At 38.2% G+C, this 25,124-nt stretch overlaps 1 protein-coding gene across 1 annotated transcript; it reads left to right on the top strand.

Moving 5' to 3' along the window:
- The first annotated feature begins 228 nt into the window (after positions 1-228).
- LOC117919258 (protein ACTIVITY OF BC1 COMPLEX KINASE 8, chloroplastic) lies at positions 229-23,542 on the top strand. The gene is made up of 21 exons (XM_034836392.1): positions 229-800; positions 2,029-2,164; positions 4,436-4,602; positions 6,524-6,644; positions 6,791-6,891; positions 7,303-7,401; positions 15,330-15,440; positions 15,525-15,604; positions 15,748-15,817; positions 16,156-16,229; positions 16,356-16,425; positions 17,288-17,376; positions 17,783-17,907; positions 18,526-18,606; positions 18,691-18,751; positions 18,852-18,906; positions 19,000-19,098; positions 19,196-19,285; positions 21,141-21,200; positions 21,295-21,417; positions 22,852-23,542. Exons 1-20 carry the CDS (start codon positions 357-359, stop codon positions 21,409-21,411), a joined length of 2,250 nt encoding a protein of 749 aa, XP_034692283.1. The 5' UTR covers positions 229-356; the 3' UTR covers positions 21,412-21,417; positions 22,852-23,542.
- Positions 23,543-25,124: the final 1,582 nt, after the last annotated feature.

Genomic DNA, 25,124 nt, shown 5'->3' with positions numbered 1-25,124 from the left:
TTAACAGGCTTAAGGCAACCATATAAAGGGACACGTAAGCAAAAAAGCGTCCAAAAAAGAACTCACTCAGACAGCTGACTCTGTGGCGGAGGTGAAACCCCGATGGCTTCTCACCCAATGAGAATCCCCATCTCTCCGTTCACTCATCTTCTCATTTGCCACGTGTCCTCTTCACCCTCCTCTCATTTTATTTATTTATTTATTTATTATTATTTGCTTTGCTTCTTCCTCTGGCTCTTTTCATCTCCTTCACTCTCAAATTCTCTCTTCCTTTTTTCTCAATCGCCATGAGAATTAGGGTTAGGGTTTGAAAGTCACCCTCTTTTCAAGGAGATCGTGTAACGGTAGCTCTGCCAATGGCGAGTGCTTCTCTACCTCTGCCCAAGTTCACCTTTCTACCTCCCGAAACCACTCCTAAACTCCGGCTTTCTCTCTCTAGATTTTCTCTCTCTAGAAGGATTACGACTGGTGCTAGTCTTCGGGGACGGGTTAGGGCTGTTCAGGGGGATGGCGTGGTGGTAGAGGATAGGGAGAGTGAATTGCTCAGTGGAGGGAATGGTGCTGCTAACTTGAACGGGAATGGCGGTTACGGTTATAATGGGTCGGTTGAGGGGTACACGAACGGTGCGAGTAATGGGAGCTTGCCGAAGTACGTTAATGGGAATGGCGCTGCTGCTGTGACGGTTGTTGAGGAAGTTTATGAGGTGAAGACGGAGGTTGGTGGGGTGGAGAAGAAGACGATAGAAGAGATTGGACAAGAGGAGGCGTGGTTTAAGCGAAGTGGGCAAGGACAGATTGAAGTATAATTTTTTTGTTCTTTTAAAATTTTGTATTGGTGGAGCTGAATTTGAGTTTGTTATATTGTCCGATATTCTCTATCTATTTGTTTTCTGTTATCTATTTAGTTACTGAGGAAATGCAGGAAGAGAACAGAATCTGAAGTCTCTCAAGCCTCGAAGCAATGGAGTTTTATGCTATTTGTCTTAGTTTGAAAACTAAGCATCTTAAAAAAAATAAGATTCTGAAATTTTAGTTTATATTCCACTAAGATAGTTTTCTCAGCTCGGAAATAGATAGTTATTGAAATGATATTTGGAAACTGTGGATATATAGAGAAATCAACCTTAAAATTTGTCGCATTATAGTTTGTATCAGAATTCTTTTCTTGTTGTATTTCTATCAGATTTAATGATGAATAATGATTTTTTTGTTCATTTGGATGTCCTTGAGAAACTATATGGCTTTTAAGTGCTCATCTATAATCTAGAATGAGACTATCAAAGCAAATTGGGCCTGTGACCATAATGGATGGCCAGAATTAGTTTGTCATGTATCGAAATCCTTTCTGTTTAAAAAAAATTTCATTGCCGTTGGCCATGTTGCTGGCCAATTCTGGTAATGGCCCTGCCCCAATCTGTATGCTGAGTTTCTACATGAATTATACATGGAATAATGAGAGAAATTCTATCTCCTTGCTTGTCCAAACAAGCCCTTTCGGCTTTAGTTGGTAGGTTTTTTATGAGTTTTAATCTTAGAGTTCTTATGCTATTAATGCACAATTGGATGGCTGGGCCAGTAAGATGACAGCTTGGATGGATTTATATGGTTAGTTCAAGTTAATAAATGCTGGTGGGTCTAAGAGGATGAGGGTAGGAAATGTTAAACAGCAGTTGGTTGTATCTGATAAGGGAATTATGAGGAAGATTTATTTAGTAGGATGTATAATAGTCTTACATAGAACTGTTGGTGGTAACTGAGAAAGGAATGCTCAGAAAGATTGGTTCAGTATGGTCCATAATACTTTTAAGTAGAACGCTCAATTTCATTGCATGCATCCACGCCAAACACAAACATGCAATTAACCCATATGTTGCTTTTTTTTTTTTTCACGTAAACATTTTATCCATGTGTATGCAATGGAGTGTGTTTGTGCATGTCTGTCAGTGCTCATGCTCTCATGTGCATGTCAATTGTTGTTTACCTTATATGCCAATCTTATTATTTTATGGTACTATATGGGTTTTGCAGGTCTCTGTTGCACCTGGGGGCCGATGGAATAGATTCAAGACCTATTCTACCATACAAAGAACTTTGGAAATTTGGGGATTTGTGCTAACATTTATCACAAAGGCTTGGTTGAACAATCAGAAATTCTCTTATCGAGGTCAGTCAAGAGACTGGAATTGCTCAAACCATCGAGTGCTTAATGATTAGTTTTTAATCATAATTACGAGGTCTCATATTACTTTTAGCATCCAATTTCATCCTTAAGTTGGAAGATTGTCATACTGCTAAAATAAACTTTTTAAAAAAAAAATAAATAAATTGAACTACTTGTCGATATCCAATGAATAACATGATTGATTCAAGTCAAGGTGGTCAATAGCTGAAAGCATATTAATTGAGTGCCTCAATTCTCTCCCCTCTCGATTAGTAAGCTTTTATCTATCCATAGTCTGCATGCGGAGCAATTAATTGCTGAAAACCATAATTGGAATATGCACATGTTGATGCTAAGACTTTGGGCTTTTTAGTTGGTTTCTTATCCTATTTAGAGTGAATTAAGCAACTATGGACTTAGATTTTAGGCCTGGAGTTCTAACCATATTGAAGAAATGGAATGATCAATTGAAGATGTGTGAGGGGAATTTATTGATGTGTCTGTATAAACATGGAGCAAAAGAACCTTTTTCCTGATGAGACTTGAGAAGTAAAAAGTGATAAGTAATTCATGATGATGAGTATCAATGAGCTTGGTAAATATTGTTAGTCTATTCCGTACAATCTGAAGCTTTTAAGAATACATGGTAGTTTAACATGGTATTACAGGTTTATTTCTTGGAGGTCTTGGGCTGATACCTCTCCAATTATTTATTTCCAATTATTGAACCCAATCTGAGAGGAGGCTGCATGTTAGGCAGGGGGTTCTTTCCCAAATTTATTGAACTCATATTGAAAGGAGGTTGTATGTGAGACAGGATGATGATAAATATTAGTGAGTTTGATATTTTAGTCCATTTGTAACAAGGTTAAACTTTTTGTAAAATAAATCTTGTGATAAAAGCTCTAGATTCCACAGAACCCAAATATAGCTAGAAGAAGAGATGGAATCAAGCAAAACTGTCAAAATCTAATTGAGATACCTAACCTGCCGCCAATAAAGGGTCCAATTAGGTTTTTCTTATTCCTTTTCCCCCCCAAAACAAAACCCTCCATAAGAGGAGACACACATGAGACAATATTATAAGTATTAGACAGTTTGTTTATTTCCTACAAGCTTAAACTTTTGAGATAAGTGGTAGTTTAACACTTCTATGATAAAAGTTCTGGATTCCACAAAACTTGAACATAGACAGAAGAAAGAGATGGAATCAGGCAGAGCTTGCAAATTCTGGTTAAGATGCCCAACCTACAAAAAATAAAGGGGTTCAAGTAGCATTTCCTAAATAAATTGATTTTCTGTGACAGGTTCAGTTCAGGTTAGTGTTTGTGCTTGGCCTATCTAAAACAGGTCTTGTTATTATTTTAAAAGCCTTTAATATCTGTTTAAATACTTTTGTTGTATTATTGTAATTGGGTTCCCAGGTTGATTTCAGGTTGACACTTTATAAAATAGCTTAGGCTCATACTAGGCATTTTAAGCCTTGCTGACATTTTGTTCTGACTGAAATCCATCCCATTGCCTGTTCCAGGATCAACGCAAGCTGTCCTACTAAGGAGTTTTCTCTCTTATTCTTTGATTGTGCATATGATTAGAGAGTTATAAAATGGATGCTTAATTTGCTGTTTTTGTAGCATGGGATTTGTGTGCTCGGTTCTTAAATCTGGGGATGAATTTTAGGGGCTTCATTGCAGATGTCCTTTGCTCTTTTTAGCATCATATCACAAGATCTCTTACACTTTTTTCTTCAGATTCCATGAGTGGCCTTGTTTATTGCCTAAATATTGTAGCATCTGCGATGTTGGTCACAATCACCTTGTGCCAATGTGATAGTTGTTATTCTTATTGCTATTGTCATTATTATCATCTTCACCTTAATCATCTTAAAATTATCATCATAACAAATTAAAAATCACTGTAATATTTGCATATTGTTATCTGTTGATAAATAATAATCTATTACTTGTTTTTATTGTCATGTTATTTTTGTTTTTATTTTTTATGAATAGACAGTTTATTAGAGAAAAAAAGAAGGGGAAATGTAAGTACTAGCAAGGTGTACAGAGACTATATAAAAGAAATCCATGGTTTTTAAAAGCTAACCTACTTGTGCTTGTGTGGAATTACTATATATTAAGATTTAGGAATGATTAGCTTGTGAAAGTTTCAATTGCTAAACTTTAACCCTTTAGATACCTGAGTGTCTTTGTTTATTTTTTTTTTCTTTTAATTTCTTATAAATGTCTATATCTAATTTTAAGAACATGTATGCAGGAGGAATGACAGAGGAAAAGAAAGTTGTAAGGAGAAAAGCCCTAGCCAAGTGGTTAAAGGAAAGCATTTTAAGACTGGGTCCAACATTCATCAAAATTGGCCAACAGTTTTCGACAAGGGTGGACATTCTTGCTCAAGAATATGTTGACCAGTTATCAGAACTTCAGGTCACAACTATTCTATTGGAATGTCATTAATGAATGCTTCATGGCTTTGGATGTTTCTGCCAGTCTGCTTCTTAATATTCTTTGAATTTCTCACTTCAAGGAAGAATTTAGTTGGAAGTTTGACTCTTAGACTAATAGGATAAGCTTTGCATGCATTTCCTAATGCAGGACACAGGATATTGAATGGTGTTAACCATCCTACTAGCAGCTTATTATCATGCACATATGTAGCATTCTGTTTGTTATTTATTGTTTCACTGTCTATATCTTTTTGAAGTGCCACCAAAAATAATAGATGTTTTTATTAATGCTTGCACCATTTTATGCCTTACAAAGTGGGAATTTTTGGTGTAAAGTTTTGATAATACTTTATAGTCAGGCATCAATTTATTATCATGGCAAGAGAATGTCACTCAAGTTTTGTTCTATTTTTTTCTATTCATGGTATAACATATTATGTTTTATTGAAATCCTTCTTAGCTTGGTTGGAACCATACATAAACATTGTATTAGCCTATTAGGTGCTGGAATTGCAACTGGAATAGAAGACATTTTTTTACTGTTCCAAATCTGCCAGGGATTTTGAATGGTGGGTTGCAGAGGAATTTTCTTGTTCTTTTTTTTTTTTTTTTGCTTTATTTATTTATTTATTTATTGTGAGTGGGGATGAAGGGAGGAAGAGGTGGTCATGGGTTGGTTGATGTCAACCTATCTGGTAAGGGTATCAATAAGAAAAAGACTCTCTTGTGCTGGTTTTCTTTCCCTCATAAATGAAAGTCACTAAGGGAAAAGGGAAATAATAAGGGGGAGAATTCTCCCACAAAAAAAAGTAAGATGGCAATAAAGTGACATAACACTCAAAAGACAAAAGTGGAAATTTCAAGAACAACCAAAAATTCAGAAGCTCCTCTTTTGGCTGGCGAGATAGGAATTGATTTTTCTGGGTTAAATGGCTATGCTATGAGAGCCTAACCATTGTAAATTCCTCTTTTATAGGCCCAACCAAAATTCAATCTCTTTAACCTAATGGGGAAACTGTGAAAGAGTTATAGGTTCTGGAAAGCAGGCGCCAAAGAAACAAGTTTAGAATGACTGAATGATTCTATATATATATATATATATTTAATTCTGGTCTCTCTAGTCTTATCTATTGACAACCTTGCTGTACGTGAAATTCTGCCTCCTAGAAAAAGGTTCTTTTAGGACATTCCTTTATTATTAAAAGAATTAACTTTCGTTGATTGACCCAAAAGAAATCTTGGTAGATGGACAGTGGGATTAAGGGTACATGGCTACTCCCCTGATACTAGATCTCTGATGTCTTCTTACTTTGTTATGTTGAAAAAAATGGCTATAGCAAAGTGGATGGGGAAAACAATATAAAACTCATTTGGAAGTAGTAATGTGATATAGATATGAAATAGTAAGACCTGATTCCCAATGATTATCCCACAGATTGCCATTTTGGAACTAAAAAATGTCTCTGAAGAAGATAAAAATGGAAATGACATTCTCTTTATAAGTAATTGATAACTTAGATGTTCATTTCAGTTGGGAGACGGGGGATAGAATTGTTATTAGACATCAAACAAATTCTATATGCTTCTATGGTACTCAGGATGATTAGTTAATATCATTTTTGGTCAGACCATGCTGGGCATATGAGACCAAAATTAATGATCTAGTGGTTCTTTTGGTGCAAAAACTTTTCTTAATATCTTTTTCTTCATTAGCTGCTTTGAATATAATTTTTTTCCCTACTTTAGCTAGTGCTTAGATCACTTTGTATGGATTAAACACGACCTTGTTCTTCTCAGGTTTGTTTCTAAAAGAAAAAAACGCTCTTTACTTATTATGGTTTATCTATATCTTGTATATTGCTAATCCTCTGAGGCACTAATATATTGCTGTTCTCATGCAGGATCAAGTTCCTCCTTTTCCATCAGAGATTGCTATATCTATTGTTGAGGAAGAGCTTGGAGCTCCTGTCGGTGATATATTTGATCAATTTGACTACGAACCAATAGCTGCTGCTAGTCTTGGTAATCTTGATATCAGTTTAGATCCTGATGTAATAAGTGGAAACTTGTGCATTTAGAAATGTAGCGTAGTTTAGTGTTCTTTTGGTTTATACTTGCAATAACTGATAAGAAACTAAATATCTAGAGATTGTATTTTAACCATGCAGGCCAGGTCCACCGTGCAAGGTTGAAGGGGCAAGAGGTTGTTGTTAAAGTACAAAGGCCTGGCCTGAAGGATCTCTTTGATATTGATCTGAAAAACCTAAGGGTTAGTTCCCTCAAATTATTCTAAAATATGTTTATCCTTTTTCAAATGGTTGGAGTGGTTTCTCATGATTTCATTCTGTTTATATCTTCTTGCCCACTCCAATTTTCCTACATTTGGTCTTTGATTCCTAATTTTGCCTGCAAATTTGAGAGTTTCCATACACATTTCTTCACCTCCTTTCTTGTTACATTAGTAATTCATCTCAATTAATGCACTATGTCTATTCTATGATTCTATTGTTGGTAACCAAGAGACAAGGAGACTTGGTTTCTTTACTTGCACTTTTTGCTGCTTGAACATGTTATTTACCCAGATATTACATACGCATGAAAGGTATTTCTAATACTTGCATTTGTAAGGGCTTTGCCAACTCTGATACAAATTGGTTCTTTCATTGTTTTGTTTTTCTAGGTGATTGCAGAATATCTTCAAAAGATTGACCCAAAGTCTGATGGCGCAAAGAGGGATTGGGTAGCTATTTATGATGAGTGTGCTAATGTTTTATATCAGGTAGTTCTTACCCCTGTATTCTTGCTTCATTCTAGCAACAGCTGAGATGAATCTAGGAAGCTATGAAGTTCAAAATCTGTTCAAGTATTTTTCGGGTTATTTTTTCCCTTCCATTAATGGTTTCCGACTAATTTCCAGTTTTTTCTTCAGCTTTTAGGTGTTTAATGAAGTTCTATTGTTAGTTATCATAAATTTGAGGCAGACAACTGGGATAAGATAATTCAGCAGGCCAGCTTTACCCTGTAAAATTCATATCAAGGAGGTGAAACAAAATGTCTATATGGGTCAGTGTAGTTGAGATGACTAGGTCAAGACAAACGAGTAGCAAGAGAAGAAGGAAAAAATACTGCACTTTCAAGGAGTTGGAGGCAGCTGCAGTTAAGAACGTAGGTTAGAGGAAGTTGAGTGAATTGGTTCAATCATGCAACAAAGTTAGGGGAATAAGAACATGATTGAGGTGGCAAGGAAAGATTTGATGCCTATAATGTAACAGATTTTATGGCCCTGGATTGACCAGATTGGAAAAGAATGATATAATAGTTAGGATAAGTCTTAAACAACTCATATTCGCATAGGTGAGAAAGATATGAGAGAGAGCGAGGGCGATCCTGCGAGCGAAGGGGGAGAAGGGGAAAGCAGGGCGGAGAATCGAGGGAAGAGGAAGAGAAATAGCTTCGTGGTGGAATCAAAGGAGTTTGAAATAGTATCTGAGGAGAAAAATGGTAAGAGCTTTGCCATTATCTCGGAGAGCAAGGGAGGGGTAGTTTCTTGGGTCCGGCTAGGGCCGGCGAGTGTGGGTCTACTCATAGAAGGGCTGACCCAGTGCTTGAAGGACGGAAAAGATGGCAAATGGGAGAAAGGTTGGAAGGAAAAAGGGAGGGTCTACTCCTTGGTAAGAGAGTCTAACAGGGCCGGGAGTTTCATCCGCCTAGGGGTGACGGATCAGGAAAAGAGGAGATTTGGGATCTGTATACCAAAAGGGAGAGGGGAAAAGGGAGGATGGGTGTCTTTGGTGGAGTCCCTCTTGTGGGCTGGATTTCGGCGCGAGGGAAAAGCAGTGGAACAAGGGCCAGGGGAGTCAGGTAGGTCATATGCAGAGGTGGCCAGGGGTTCTGGGTTAAGGGATTCCGCAAGGGTTAGAGTAGAGCTGAAGGAGGAGGATATACGGAGCAACGTGAACAGACTGAAGCATTGTCTGATAGGGAAATGGAACCCTAATTCGGCTTGCGAAGAAGATCTAACGAGGCTGGGGTGGACAGCGGCAAGAGCGTGGAGATTGAAAGGAAAGCTAGGGCTGGCTAGATTGGGAAAGGGCTGTGCTCTGTTGGAATTTGAGACGGTGGAAGAAGCTAAGTGGGTTCTTGCCGCGGGGGAGAGATCAGTGGGAGGATTCCATTTGGGCTTGGAGATGTGGAGCCCGAGATTTGGATGCGTTGCAGAGGATGAAGAGAGGAAAGATGCGTGGGTAAGGATCCTGGGGCTTCCAATCTCGTTGTGGGTGCCGTCGATTCTGAGGAAAGTGGGGGGCGAGTGCGGCGGTTTCGTAGGAATTGATCCTCAAACGGAAAGGAAAGAGGACTTGGAATGGGCAAGGATTAAGGTAAAGATGAACGGAGGTTTCTTGCCGAGTTCGTTGGAGATTGGGGTGGAAGGGGAGATGTACGTTGTATCCCTGTGGTGGGAGATCCTGCCGGCATTAAGAAGAAACCAGGGGGATGGGCGTGAGGATGCTGGACGGCAGAAAGGGGAGGTCAGGGGTGATGGCTTTCCACGCGCGGGTTGGTGCGTGGGAGAGAAGCTGGGCGCTGGAACCAAGGAGCAGCGCCGGTCAGAGGAAGTGACGGGAGAGCAGGTGGGAGGGGAGGGGGGGGAAGTGTTTGAAAAGTGGGCCCATGTCGGGCGGGTGGCCCGACAGAGCTCTGGTCCAGCGGGTGATGGGTCAAGCTCCTCTGGATCGGGGCTTGGCCTCGTGGGCTTGAAGCGGGGCAGCGGGCCAGTGTCCCAAGGCCCATCTCTGTCAAAAGGGGATGGAATGGAAGCAGGTGGGTTAGAGTGTGGGCCGGCTGAGGTCCAAGCCCCAGATGGAATGGCGCTCCTGGCCCATGGGCCTGCTGTTTCGGCCGGGGGGCATAGGCCATGAAGAAGATTTGGGTCTAAAAATGGAATGGGATTTTATCAAGTGTCGCGAGAAGGAGATCTATGGAACGCAGATGCCGGCTCCCCTGTGTTCCATGGCATAGAGAGAGATCGTGGAGGAAGCTCTCAGGTATGGGTCCTCTTTAAATCTTAGGGTTGGGGATTCCTCTCCCTCTTCTTCTTCTCTTTTTGGTCGGACTCCGGCGAGGGAGTATTGCGACCTTTCTGGGGATTTAAGGGTGAGCCGCCAGCAAGAAAACAACATAGAAGATGCAGCTTCAGGGGGGGAGCCAGCGCGAAGAGAGGGCTGTTGGGATTTAGTTGCGATTAATGGCGATGCTTTAGAGGTCCAAAACCCGGATTGGATTCCAGCCGTGTCTGGATCCCAGGTCCAAAGGAGTGAGAAGGAGACTAATTGGGAAGAAAGCAGCTTGGCTAAGTTCAGCAAGCTGTTGGGATTTTCAATAGAGGGACTGGAGAGGGAGATTCTGGATTTCTTGTCTAAAATAAGGAAAAGACGGGAAAGGATACACAGCAAGGGATTATTGGAGAAAACAAAATTTGAGAGGGAGCTCAAAAGGTTAGAATGCTCAGTCAAATACAAGGGGAAGGAAAAGAAGAATAATTTCATGAAAGATAGAGGGGGCCAATTGCTGTTGGGTTAATGAACCTCAAACTGATGAGCTGGAATGTGAGGGGTGCAAATGACGTCAATAAAAGAAGGATTATTAAGTCTGTAATTAGAAAACAGAGGGTGGATTTGGTGTGTATCCAGGAGACAAAAATTCAGTTAATGACTGATGGGGTGGCGAAAAGCTTAGGGGTGGGGAGATTCTTAGACTGGAGATCTATTGAAGCTGCTGGTGCAACTAGAGGTGTATTGGTTTGTTGGGACAAAAGGTCTTTGGAATTGTTGGAGTGAGAGGAGGGCATTTTCTCAGTTTCTTGTAAATTTAGAACTGTGGAAAATGGGGCAATATGGGTGTTCACGGGTGTGTATGGCCCCTTCAACAAAGAGGATAGGGAGTGTTTCTGGAATGAGCTCGGAGCAGTGAGAGGTCTTTGGGGTGATCCATGGTGTGTTGGGGGTGACTTTAATGCTATTCTCGTGCAAGGAGAAAGAAGCAGGCAAGGGAGGGTGACCTCAGTTATGAGGAGGTTTGCTCAGGTTATGGATGACCTTGAGCTCATTGATCTTCCCCTTCAAGGGGGAATTTTCACGTGGAGTGGGGGGCTTCATAATCAAGCCTGGGCAAGGCTTGATAGATTTCTGGTCTCTTCCAGTTGGCTTGACCAGTTCAGCAATGTGACTCAGAAGAGGCTATCTAGGCCTACATCAGACCACTTTCCAATTACAATTGAGGGGGGTGGCAAAAGAAGAGGCCCCTCACCTTTCAGGTTCGAGAACATGTGGCTAAAAGTGGAAGGCTTTAAAGAGCTATTGAGGAGTTGGTGGCAGGGGATGTCGGTTAGTGGTAGGGCTAGCTATAAATTGGCAACAAAGCTGAAGGGAATTAAACAAAACCTAAAAATCTGGAACAAGGAGGTGTTTGGGAATTTGGAGAGTAATAAACTGGCTGCTTTGCAGCAAGTGGACTATTGGGACCAAGTGGAAAGTGAGAGGAGGTTGTCTGAGGAGGAATTTTCTAGAAAGAAAGAAGCAAAAGAAGGATATGCTAAGTGGGTCAAGCTGGAAGAGACTCACTGGCGGCAGCTATCTAGGGAGCTGTGGCTAAGAGAAGGGGACAAAAATACGGGGTATTTTCATAGAATGGCAAACGCGCACCGAAGAAGGAATACCATGGAAAGAGTTAAAATCAGGGGGGCCTGGCTGTCAGAGGAGAATGCAATTAGGACCGGGATAGTAGACGCCTTTCATCGGTTATTAACGGAAGACTCGGAGTGGAAGGCAGATATAGGGGGTTTAAATCTGAATCAGATTAGCCAACAAGAGGCGGACATCTTGGAGCTGCCATTCATGGAAGAGGAAGTCCACTCGGCTCTAATGGACATGAATGGGGACAAGGCTCCAGGTCCGGATGGCTTTACGGGAGCTTTTTGGCAATTCAGCTGGGAGTTTGTGAAGGAGGAGGTGTTGGAGATGTTCAAGGAATTCCATGAACATAACACCTTTCTCAAGAGTCTCAATGCCACGTTCTTGGTGCTGATACCCAAAAAAGGAGGAGCGGAGGAGCTGGGGGACTTCAGGCCGATCAGTCTTTTGGGCGGATTATACAAACTATTGGCTAAGGTGTTGGCCAATAGGGTTAAAAAGGTGATGGATAGAGTGATTTCCTATGACCAGAATGCGTTTGTAAGGGGAAGGCAGATTTTGGACGCGTCTCTAATCGCAAATGAGGTGATTGACTCATGGAAAAAAGAAGGAAAGAAGGGTCTAATCTGCAAACTAGATATTGAAAAGGCGTACGATAGCGTCAATTGGCAGTTTTTGATGAGGGTAATGGAGAAAATGAGCTTTGGGACTAAGTGGAGGGAGTGGATATGGAGCTGCATATCGACTGCCAAGTTCTCGGTTTTAGTAAATGGGGAGCCAGCTGGTTTCTTCCCTAGCTCTAAGGGACTTCGGCAAGGCGACCCCCTATCTCCATATTTGTTTATCATGGGAATGGAGGTGCTGAGTGTTCTTATTCGAAGGGCTGTGGAAGGGGGCTGCATCACTGGATGTAGAATCCAGAGGGGTAGGGGGCAGGCTGTTAGCATCTCTCACCTCCTCTTTGCGGATGATGCCATAGTTTTTTGCGAGGCTAAGAAAGAAGATATGACCTGTTTGAGTTGGACCCTATGCTGGTTTGAAGCTGCTTCGGGGCTGAGGATTAACTTGGCTAAAAGCGAAATTATTCCGGTGGGGGAGGTGGAGGAGATCCGGGAGATGGCTGTGGAATTGGGATGCAAGGTTGGGCAGCTGCCTTCAACCTATCTGGGGCTGCCCCTGGGTGCGCCAAATAAAGCTAGCTACGTGTGGGATGGGGTGGAAGAACGGATGAGGTGGAAACTAGCCCTGTGGAAGCGGCAATATCTCTCTAAGGGTGGTAGAATCACCCTTATAAAGAGTACACTGGCTAGCATGCCATTATACCAGCTGTCCCTATTCCGTATGCCTAAGACAGTGGCGAGAAGACTAGAAAATTTGCAAAGAGACTTCTTGTGGGGAGGGGGAAGTTTGGAGAGGAAAGCTCACCTTGTCAGTTGGGAGAGGGTGTGTGTGAGCAAAGAGAAGGGGGGGCTTGGCTTGAAACTAGTCTTCTTGAACAAAGCCCTCCTTGGAAAATGGGTATGGAGGTTTGCTCATGCTAAGGAGGAGATGTGGAAACGTGTTCTTGTGGCAAAGTATGGGCAAGAGGAATTTGGGTGGAGAACCAAAAAAGCAAATGGGGCTTTTGGTGTTGGGCTATGGAAGGATATTATGAAAGAAGCAGATTGGTGTTGGAACAATATGGCTTTTAAGGTTGGAAAAGGCACCAAAATCAGTTTTTGGAAGGACACTTGGTGTGGGGATGTGGGGCTGGCCAGGAGATTCCCTAATCTCTTTAATGTGGCTGCACAAAAAAGTGCCACTGTGGGGGAGTTATGGGACCAGTCTGCTGGTCAAGGAGGCTGGAACCTTAGGTTTATTAGAAGGTTCAATGATTGGGAGCTGACCCTGGTTGACGAATTGCTACAAATCTTAAGGAGTCAAAGAATATCCTTGGAGGAAGACTTGGCCGTATGGAAGGGGGGAAAAAATGGGAAGTATGAAGTTAAGGTTGCGTATGGGCTGGTGACCAGCCATAGCACCCCTATGTTTCCCAAAAAAGGAGTTTGGGTGGAGAATGTTCCTTCCAAGTTAGCGTTTTTTGCATGGGAAGCTACTTGGGGGAGGGTTCTTACTATTGATAGGCTTCAAAAGAGAGGATGGCAGATGCCTAACAGGTGTTACCTTTGTGGTAGTGAGGAGGAAAATGTAAATCATCTTCTTATTCAGTGTACAGTGGCTGGAGTGTTGTGGGGGATGGTTCTTAGCCTATTTGGAGCCCAGTGGGTTTTTCCAGAAACTGTAAAGGAGGTGATTATCAGCTGGAAGGGTTCTTTTGTGGGCAAAAAGAGGAAGAGAATTTGGAGATCCATACCGTTATTTATTTTTTGGACGGTGTGAAAAGAAAGGAATAGATTAGCATTTAGGGGGGGGGGGGAGCTTGCTATACAGAAAATTAAATATTCTTTTGTTTGTAATTTGTGGGGGTGGGCAAAGTTGTATAATGGTGCGGAGTCCCGCTCCCTTATAGGTTTCCTGGAGTGGCTAGCCTCCAGTTGAGGGCTGGTGGGTTTTTTTGTTTGTTTTTTGGTCTTTTGTTGTGAGGCCGTCGTCGCCTCGTATACTCCCTGTGTACCTTGCGGCGTTTGCCTTTGCTAATATATTTGTGTTTACGTATAAAAAAAAAAATAGTTAGGATAAGTCAAGCCCCTGGGGTGTGGTGATTGTGTCATCTGGCAATATTAACCTAAGGTCCCAAGTTCAAGCCTCCCCAGTATTTTAGTATTGTAGGGTAGAGGTGCTATCTCATATCATCTGGTGTTTGTTTTGGAGGTAGTTGGGATCAAAGCCTCACTGTTAGGGTGGATTTGCTGTTTTTTTTTTTTTTTTATTTAAAAAAAAGGAGGGAGAGGGGAAGGGAAGAGAGGAGGGGGGGGGGGGGGGGGGGGGGGGGGGGGTGGGGTGTTGGTATAGGTCATAGTTAAGCCGAGTAAGTGATATGGTCCAAATACTCTGATAAAAGAAACAGATGCAGTCCAACTACCAGTCACAGGAACCATTCATCTAGAGACTATTCAACAGGCTGACTCTCTTTCTTTTCTTTTCCTTTTTTTTTTTTAAGCATAAGCTACCAGGTTTGAACATGTTTCTATGTTTGGTTTTGATCTGGGCTCAAATCTTTTTTCTCTTTCTAAGATCTGTTGGTAACTGATAATATAAGTTTAGGGATCATCGTGCTTTCCTTCATCATTGAAGAGTCAAATTGTTTGTATATGCATGTGACAATATGTAAGTTATTGAGCTAGTTGAGATCTCACTATTGCTTTGGTGTGTGATACATAAATTGTTCGTATATATGCATGTGACAATATATAAGTTATTTGTAATATTTTTAGACTATGTTTGGTTTCCAGAAAATACTAAGGAAAGAAAAAAAAATGTTAAGAAAAATGGTTTTTTCATGTTTGGTTTCACCATGGAAAAATCAAATATAATTAAAATTAATTAGAAATTTATACATTTTAAAATAATTTAATCTTGATATAAAAGAGAAAAATAAGTAAAATGAGTTTGAAAAAACATGTAAAAATAATTTATTTACTTTAAATCAATTTTTTATTTTCCTTCACTTTTTCTTTCCTTCTACCTTTTCTCTTGATTTTCTTTCCTTCACATTTTCCCTCAAATTTCCAGGAACCAAACATAGCCTTAGATTTATATCATTAGATTGGTGACATTGAGAATGCTTCTAATTATAGATTATTTGCAGCTCCTCTCAAGGATTATATATAAAAACTAAACATCATTTATGAAGTGAAATCAAATTTTCATTGGTTTTTCATATGAAATGTCTGGCATCTGCAGGACTACCCGTTAGTGTAGTCCATCATTTTTGGACTGACTAAAGAGAGGGTGACTGAACTGTTAGTATCACTAATGATATATTCTTTCCTCGCAGGTTTTTTAATGCCTCATTGATCATGAATGCAAGTTTATATCAAGACATATTATAGTTCTTCTTTCTTTTCCTTTTCTCCAGGAGATTGATTACACCAAGGAAGCTGCTAATGCAGAACTGTTTGCAAGTAACTTCAAAGACATGGATTATGTAAAAGTTCCAACTATATACTGGGAATATACGACACCACAGGTTTAATCTTTTCAGGATTTTGCAAGTGAGTATTAGTTTCTCTCCTTTTTCCACTGTGCTAATAGGGTTTACTGTGGGTTTTAGGTTCTGACAATGGAGTATGTCCCTGGGATCAAAATAAACAGGATACAAGCTTTAGATCAGTTAGGGGTTGATCGCAAAAGGTAAATACATTTGTTTGACTTCTGCCTTAACTTGGTGGAATTGTGTGTAACCAGAGACTCAGTTCTTATGCTTTTATATTTGAGATACAGGATTTATTTCTCTGTCATACAAATGACTTTAACATTAACTTTATGTTCTGTAGGTTGGGTAGATATGCTGTTGAATCTTACTTGGAACAGATACTGTCTCATGGTTTTTTCCATGCCGACCCAGTAAGTTTCTAGTCTGATTCTGTTAATTCTTAGTGGCATAGCAGGTTCTACAAATACTTATTTTCAGGATCATCTAATAAGAGAACCTATTGAATGTCAGAAATGGAAGCCTTTTGCATTTTATACATGTCTATATGTTCAAACTACAAGTTTTATACGTGAAAGACGACATCCTTGGTCTTTATAGCCTTCCTCAAATTTATAAGTTCAGTATTTTTGTTAGAGATATAAAAGCTATCTTGTTCATGATTCATCCCCACATTATTTAGAATTTCTGCTTTGGGTTCTATAAGTTTCAATCCATAACTTTCTTAGGAACCTTTATTTTCTTTTGGCAGCATCCTGGAAATATTGCTGTGGATGATGTGAATGGTGGAAGGCTAATCTTTTATGATTTTGGAATGATGGGAAGGTGTTTTCTAAACTCTAATACCAATCTACAAATCTATAGTAAAAGTCTCCCAAATCAATTCCTTAGAGTAGTTTTATGGAATATGATGATTGCCCTTACAAATGAATACTGTCTATCTCCTTTCAGTATCAGTTCAAACATCAGGGAAGGTTTGCTGGAATCATTTTATGGAATTTATGAGAAGGATCCGGATAAGGTAATTATTTCTCAGTTTGGTGGCACAGTCATATATGTTTTTCAAAGTTTTCGAAACCGGAATGGACATTGAATCAAAAAAGTTACTGGTTCATGGTTGAATGATCGGATCGGTAGTTGAAATGTGGTCAAACCGTGATGTCATAAATATATAATTTATATATTGTTAAAATTGAAAATAATTATAAAAAATTTAAAGCATATATAGAAAATTGAAAGCCTTAATAATATTTATTTTTTATCTTTTATATTATCAACTTTTTGATAGTGTTTTTAATAATTTGTAACATAACAAAATATCAATCAGTGGTTCCATAGCTGCACTTCTACGTATTTATTTGTTCTCTTATTTATATTTATTTTGAATTTTTTAAATAGTTTATATATATAATGTAAATGCTTATATTAACACATGAGTGGACTTGGCTTGGTGGTGAATGTTACACTTTTTCCAACAAAACATCCTGGGTTCAATCTCAAGCCTTGTGCATGCATAGGATTTTGTGAAAAAAAAAAAAAACAAAATGAAAGAAACATTTAAAGGCCAGCCATCATGCATTAAAGTGCTGAGCTTACTGAGGGACCCAGGCCCAGGCCCAGGCCGATCCACCGATTCAGTGGTTGGACCACCAGGTGGTCTGGTTCAGTAGTGGGTCAACTCATTTCCAGCTCAAATGGTGAACCAAACCAGACCAGGGTTTGGTGGACCGTCCAATTGGTCAAACCGTATGGTCTGGTCCACTTTTTAAAACATTGATATTTCTTAGTTCTTGAATCATAAGAGTTATTTATACCTCTGGCCTTTATGGTTATATTGGTTAATTATGATTTTCTTACTGACAGAAACTCATCCATTCATGCAGGTTCTTCAAGCAATGATCCAAATGGGTGTTCTTGTACCTACTGGAGATATGACAGCTGTCAGGCGAACAGCACAGTTCTTCCTTAATAGGTGATTTTCAATGAAGAGGAGAATAAAGAAAGATTAAGAAAAAAGCCTTTGGGTTCCCTTTCATATTCAAAACCAGAAATGGTGAATTGTTTGTTTTGGATCACAACAACAGTAGCTTATAGTTTTTGTTACGGGATTATATGGCTCAAGGCTGGCATGCTGTTGACTGCTAATAATCATTTGTAACACTGTAGTTGGTGTGTCTTGTCTTAATACAGTCTACATTATGTTGTATCTGCAGAAATTGGTAAGCTTGATATATTGCTGTTTCTCACTTTTAACAAAAGTATATGGGCTTACGTAAAGGAAACCTTGGGAGATAGCCAAATAAAGAAAAACAGCAAAAGTATGACTGATAAATCAGTATTTGAAAATTTATATGACCATGGATATCTAACTTTTGCAGTTTTGAAGAGCGTCTTGCAGCACAAAGAAAGGAGAGAGAGATGGCAACACAAGAACTTGGATTTAAAAAGCCATTAAGCAAGGAGGAAAAAATAGAGAAGAAGAAACAACGTCTGGCTGCAATTGGTAATTCACTCAGTGTATGATTCAGTTTTGTCCTAAGATTACAGTTATCGAGTTGTCTTGACTCTTGATCGATTTGAATATCAGTAATTTTTCAAAAAACTATCTTTTCCTGAGAATTAGGAAATCTGGCCTACCAGGAGGCTTGGTTTTTCAGAATATCCAAAGTGGGACTATATCATATCATGTCAGTATTCAGATGAGGGAAGTAGGGCACTGTTGGAGAACTAAATTCATTTTTCTTTTTGTGCCCATGTAGGCAACTATTTTTTGCCACAGCATATTCATGGTTTACTTCATAAATTCAATGAGAAAGCCATATATTTCTAATTGGTGTTGGATATTTAAATGGGTCAATGTTTAAGACTATGTATTAAGAGGTTTATGTCTTCAAGTTGTCTTTCCAGATTGGTTGTGAAGTTTTCTGCTTGTGTACCTCAATTTTCATGAATGCAATGGTTAGATGTCTGCTCTGCCAAAAATTGGGTCTTCTAGGCTCAAATAGTTTGTCGCGCAACTTTTCTGCTTCAATCTTTTTTTCCTTTTTTTCTTTGTTATGTTTGTGTTTTCACCTGTTCATTATCGAACATGTAACTCATAGCTGCCTTTTTCTCATTCCAGGGGAAGATTTATTAGCTATTGCAGCAGATCAACCCTTTAGATTTCCTGCTACATTCACCTTTGTTGTAAGAGCATTTTCAGGTACTTTCTCCAACCATAGTCAATTTATTTCTACATATTACTTACAACACAACCCCAAGAGTAGTAAGTTTATCATCTTTGCAGTACTGGATGGCATTGGGAAGGGTCTTGACCCTCGATTTGATATTACTGAGATTGCCAAACCGTGAGTGTTGTTTGCCATTCTTCTTTTAAATTTTATACTCTGAGATTTGTGGCAGCTCAATTTTTATTTCTTGATGTGTATCATATGCTTTACCTTGTAGCTATGCATTGGAGTTGCTAAAATTCCGTGAAGCTGGTGTTGAAGTTATCTTAAAGGCAAATTCTTTTCACCATTATTCATCCTACTTTAAACTTCTATATACATTTATGAATTTCCCAATTTAACTGTTAATCTTGTAAATATTTCAGGACTTCAGAAAGAGATGGGACCGGCAGGCCCGTGCATTCTACAACTTATTTAGACAGGCAGATAGAGTTGAAAAGCTTGCTGAGATTATCCAAAGATTGGTAGTGCTTCAGGAATTCCTTTATAGTATTTTTAATATTAGTGGCCTAAATAATTGCTATGTTCCATCAATCATGCGGTGTGGATTCTATTTCACAGGAGCAAGGTGATTTGAAGCTTCGAGTACGAGCTTTGGAGTCTGAGAGGGCTTTCCAACGGGTTGCAGCTGTTCAGAAGACAGTGGGAAATGTGAGTTTAGCTTGCTACTAACCTAATGGAATTCTACATCATAGTCACTAATCAACTTCTTAGGAATTTACTCCACCTTGCAGCAATCTAAAAAGATACTGAACTTTTTTTCTTCTTCTCTTTTTTTCAATGTTCTAAAAACTAGACTGACCAGCTGCTTCAATTGGTCAGACCTTGATCCAGTTTGGTTCACCTAATTGAGTTAGAATAGAGTTGAACCGGCATTGGACTGGTTAGTCCAATGGTCCATCCGTTCAATTGGTGAGCTAGCTGGTTCAGTCCAACAGCCCACCCCCCTCTTGGTCACAGGTCCAATGGAAAAGCTTGTTCCAACTAACTTTTGTTTGTTTTGTTCAAAAGCCCATGCAATAAGCAGGCCCAACATGCAGCTTATCTAACTCTTTGAATGAGTTGACAAATACACTGTTGAATGGCCCTTTTATAGGGTAGTTTCGGTCACTTAATTTCTGATGTGGGATTCAAAGGGGCCTTTTTTTAAAAGTGCGAAGCCATATATAAACAAAGGGAATGGACAGAATGAGGATCAAACTGGAGTCTTTAGTGGGGAAAATTCAAGGGTGTAGCACTGAGATGTGAACATCTTTGTATGGAATAGCATTTAAAATTCAAAACTTAAAAATAAATATAAAGATTTATGATTTATTTAATGGTATAGGATAATAAATATCAAAATAATATAGATAAAACAACTAATAATTTTGAAAATAATAAAATATATAGATATTAAAATATAAACAACTTTAAATAATGAAATCTTATTTTATAAGAATAATTATAAGTTAACTATATTTAATAAAAATAGAAATACTAAAATTTTAATAAATATTCATATTATCTTGATCATATTTTAATCTATCAATATTAATGATAAAATGATGAAATGTGTTTAAATTTTTGAATTTTTAATATAATATAAATAATATATTTATAATGTCATTAGTTTGACTGTGGTTTAATCACGATTCGACCATTGATCTGACAATTGAAACATGAAATGATAACTTTTTCAGTTCAATGACTGGTCTGATTTTATTGTTTTTTTTTTTTTTTTCCTCTTTTCATCAAAGAGAAAGAAAGGAATTTGTTAAATTTGAAGGCACATATTTCATTTATTTATCAATATGGTTTTGGGACATGTGAAGATAATGTGGAGTGAAAAAAAAAAGGGAAAATCATTCTCTAAATTGTTTCTAGTTTCTTATCTAAAATATCACTTATGGAAGGAAGACTTTAAATCTCATCTGAAATAAACAGATTTCAAAGTATTCCTAGTATCATTGTTTAATTGCATTAAAGAATGATCAATAAACACAGAGGTAAGAAAATAAGGGTTTATTTATTTATTTATTTATTTTATTAAACAGTTTTAGTAAATGAAATCTCTGATTCTCTGTTAACTGGAACAAACTGGTGCAATTTTGGTGCATTCAATTAGGAATATAAGCCAAGCATGGCTTCCCATGTGGAGCGTTTGGTAAGCTGTATTGGAGAAAGATAAGCATTTTTTATTGACCTTTTTGTTTCCTTTGGTCCATCAATCATGTGGGGAAAAAATGTGGGGAACACTATATGGATCTCTCTGTGTATGTGTTCAGACCTTATAGTGGACATGATTATTTTTCTTTCCATATTCATCTTTCTATGCAGGAAATTGATTGCTACAAGTAATTCCATGTAAATTAAAGATTTTCTGAATTAAGTTTTACATGTTTAGTGAATAGAATGATTAGTTGGTTATGCTGATATACTTTCTATATTTAAATGCATGGATTCTGAAATATTCTATAAGACAGAATGTTTACCCCATAATTGAATATCTGTGTCTAATCAACAGGCAGTAGCTGCGGGGAGCCTAATAAACCTAGCAACAATTTTATATCTCAATTCAATCCGGGTAAGAGTAGATTCTCATTGTGTTTTGACACTATATGTGCTCTTTTTTCCTGAACTCATGCTTACTGCTTTGCCTGAATGGTTCTTTTTTTTAGGTGCCTGCCATTGCAACATATGTCTTCTGTGCGTTTTTTGGCTTTCAAGTTCTCTTTGGCATTATAAAGGTCAAAAAAATAGACCAAAGAGAAAGGCTGATTACAGGAACTGCATGAAAAGTTGTGAGTGAACCTTGTTGCATATTACTTTATGAATCCTATTATTCTAGTCATTCATTTTATTTTTATTTGTAAAGAATAGCTAAAGAGAAAAGGCTTTTCAGATGGGCAATGACTAAAGAAATAAAACTATGAACCAAAAGATTCATGAAGAGAGAACTGGAGAAAGGTTATATCCAAAACTAGAACTTGTGTGGAGTTGAAAGAGCCTAGAGCTCTATAAAAACTCAAGGTATGGGTTCTGGAGTTTACCAAAGAGGATGATTGACTAATCAACTGAATCATCATTTCTTTTATGTCATAAACAGTGATCAGGGATCCTCACCTTCAGCAATATGTTGTTCAGTGATGCCATTCAGAAAAAAAAAAAAAAAAAAAAAAGAACTTGTCACAATTTTCACACTTAAAGGATGCCTCTTTAACCTTTTCATGTTCAATGCCTTCTAAGAGGGAATTATATTGGCAAGCAAGTAGGCAAACTTTTTCAAGAATTATTTGTCCACTGCTCCTGAAGTTTGGATTGTGAAATAACCTTATTGGGAACACTTACAGGAAGTTTAGAATAACTGGGAGGATACTCAATCTGCATCATAGGTTCTCAGTCACGACAAAAATATTAGGCACCTTTCCAATAGTGAAGATTTCACCTTCACGGTCATAAATTTAAACAAGACTCTCTCAAGCACCCGAATACATAGGACGTTTATCACTGAATAGAAGAGTGTATTTCAACTGGCAAATAAGACACCCCATATGTTCTTCCTGCAACCATAAAAACTTCAATATGCTCACTACCTTGTAAATCAGTAAACTAAGTGATTTCCCATTATCATAAATAACAGTGGAGATAAGGTCTCTTTTGCAGTGATGGAGTCAGGAATTTACTAGGTAAAGAAAAGAGCAAGGAATTAATTCTAGGGAGGGCAAAATCTAATAATAGTTTCTGCTTTATCTCAAAGATAATTACTTTAAAATCTATCTCTGTGGTCACAGGTTAATTTTGCATATCATATTTTGGTGCCCAAGGTGGCTCCATCCCTGTCTCTTTGTTTGATACCTTTAGAACCATTGAAGAAATCAAAAGTATTTTTGTTTATAAGTGCAGTAAATGAAGTTGACAACTAGCACCGGTGAATTTAAAATTCTTTGATATATATTATAGTTGCGCCAAGAACAGTAAGGGTTCTGTAATTGGTGTATCAACTTCTTACTTGGTATGTGTGATGCCCCATGGACCAGAGGGATTCTGCAATTCATGTATCAATGGCTGACTAGGTGTATGTACCTTGTCATATCCTTCACATTCTTTTGATATTAAGTTGGGGATTATACATTTTATAGGTTTCTACTTCATACTTCTACCATTGGTTTGTAAAGTTGCTCTGACTTAATTTTTTATTTTTAATTGTACGTATCCTTTTATTGTGTGCATTACAGATCTAGAGTGGAGATGTAATTCATATGACTTTCTTACTTGCACCTTCCAACTATTGAAAGAAGTGGAGGAGCTTGAGAAATGTTTGAGTGAAGTTCTTCCAGAGTCAATGTGGGCAAAAGTTTCTGAGAAATGTTTTAAGTTCTTCCAGAGTCGATATGGGCAAAAGCTTCCAGCTTGCATATTAATGGTGAAGATGTCTCAAGAGTGAACACTAGGGCCACATTCTTGCCAAGAAAGTAAGATCTTATAATGTTCATTTGCTAATTTAAACTTGCTATTTAAGTTGGTCAGAACTATTTTGTACTTCTTCCCCATGATATTGTTCCGCAAATGAGTTAGTCCCTTGATGTTGTATCTTTGTTGGCTAGCTGATCACAATATGCGATGGTTTCAGCCCTAATGTAAATTTTTCCTTGTAAAAGTCCTATGGTTGATATTGGCATTTTTGTAGCCTCGGGACCTACTTCATTGAGGTGTGATGTATCCATATGTATAATATAACTCATACAAGTCCTGTTTCTAAATCCAGAATTAGCTTTCCCCCATTTTTAGCCTCTTATATTTTAATTATTGGATGTAAAGAAAAACAGAGCTTATATTGTTTCTCTCCTTTTGTCCGGAACAGCTGTTAAATCCTCTTGTATGTCTGAATTTCAAGGTGCAATAATAATATACAGCAGTCTATATAAACATGTAAATCATCCATGGGGAAATGTAAGCTTGTAAGTATTCTACATTGAGTGGAACTAGCTTCATGTCCAATATTTGTGGCACTATATTCATTTTCTTCTTCACCTCTTTCTGAATGAGCTTACAATGCTGATTCTAAAGTTGCAAATTGTATTTTCTTTTCCTTTTCCTTTCAGCAATTACATAAAGTGTCAGTGCTGAAGTCCTTTTAACATTTATCAATTTTGTTCACTGAGCCTATTTTTTAAAAGGTTAGTTTGTTGTTTGGAAGTCGGCATCTTCATTGCTGCGCTGTTTAACAGGTAAGAACCCAATTATTTATTTATGCAACTATGTTCTTTTGTGCACTAGTACATGCAGTATTGATAATTTGATTAGATGCTAAGGATGGTCATATTATACTGATTTCCAGAACTTTGCCCTATTGTCATGATGGCATTACAGTTCCTTTTTTTGTTTTTAATCATTGTTTTATTGAAGGATGGTAGGTGAATGATCTTAAGATTGACACCCAAGCCTGGAGTAAATTGTCCTGTAGTTGAATCTGACCAAACCAGGGATGGCTCAATTTGGTCCATCAGCTTTATATTAATAAATGATATTAGTGTAATAGCTATATATTTAAACAGGGTTGGTAGTGCATGTTCTAGGTTTGTAACATCATGTCAATTAAACACCATAAAAAAATTCACTTGGATGAAGTGACAGGAAGGTCAAGGCAAAACCATTGCGATCCACCTTGTTATTTTGTTCTTTCACATGTTACCAACTCTTCTATGAATCAAAAAATTTTATGCTCCAATGCTATGTAAGATCTATAGTCTGATTTAATAAAAGCACATGTAGTGCCATTACTCTCTTCTCTCTCCCTCTCTCTCAACTAATATGAATCTTTAATGACCTGATCAACTCATTTAACCAAGCCATCCAATCTGTAGATCATTAACCCATCAACTGACCCATCTTCCTAGTGCTTGGAGCCAGGTAGGTTTAAACCCAAACAAGAGGACACACGTGATATCGCTAATCTCCTAAGCCACACCATCCAAGAGGGATGTTTAGTCAAGAAGCTAGCCTTCGATAAAGTCATTTTGCAGGAAGAAGTTTAAGAAGTTCTGAACATTAAATAACATTTTCTCCCTCATTTTTTCTTTTCATTCCAAAAAATTTATCTGTGATAAACTATGATAGTGCCACCACTTTAAAATAGTTTATAATCCTCTCTGGATGCCAGGGACTGACATATCACAATTTTTAGCAGTGTAGGACCTCCATTTTTGCTACATGTCAATTCATTGGGCTCAAGTAGCTTTGAAATGTCTTTTAACTTTGTGTTTCCTTCTCTCTTCTGTTATTTCTTAGCTCTCCTACCTTTTGTGAAATGAGAAGCATATGATGTTTGATGAAAACATTAATATTAGGTATTTACAGAGAATCTTAGGAAAACCAAGTATATTACAGTACACAATGCAGTAATTGATTTCTCTATGCTTGTTACAGAATTTTCTTATGTTATTATGCTTCGGTAGCATTTCTTGATTAGGATTTTCTGAAATTTTGTGAAATCACTCTCTGTGGTCTT

The sequence above is a fragment of the Vitis riparia genome, chromosome 7 (genome assembly GCF_004353265.1).
Source record: "Vitis riparia cultivar Riparia Gloire de Montpellier isolate 1030 chromosome 7, EGFV_Vit.rip_1.0, whole genome shotgun sequence".
In the NCBI taxonomy this organism is placed as follows: Eukaryota; Viridiplantae; Streptophyta; class Magnoliopsida; order Vitales; family Vitaceae; genus Vitis; species Vitis riparia.
This window is presented reverse-complemented; position numbering and strand designations above follow the sequence as displayed.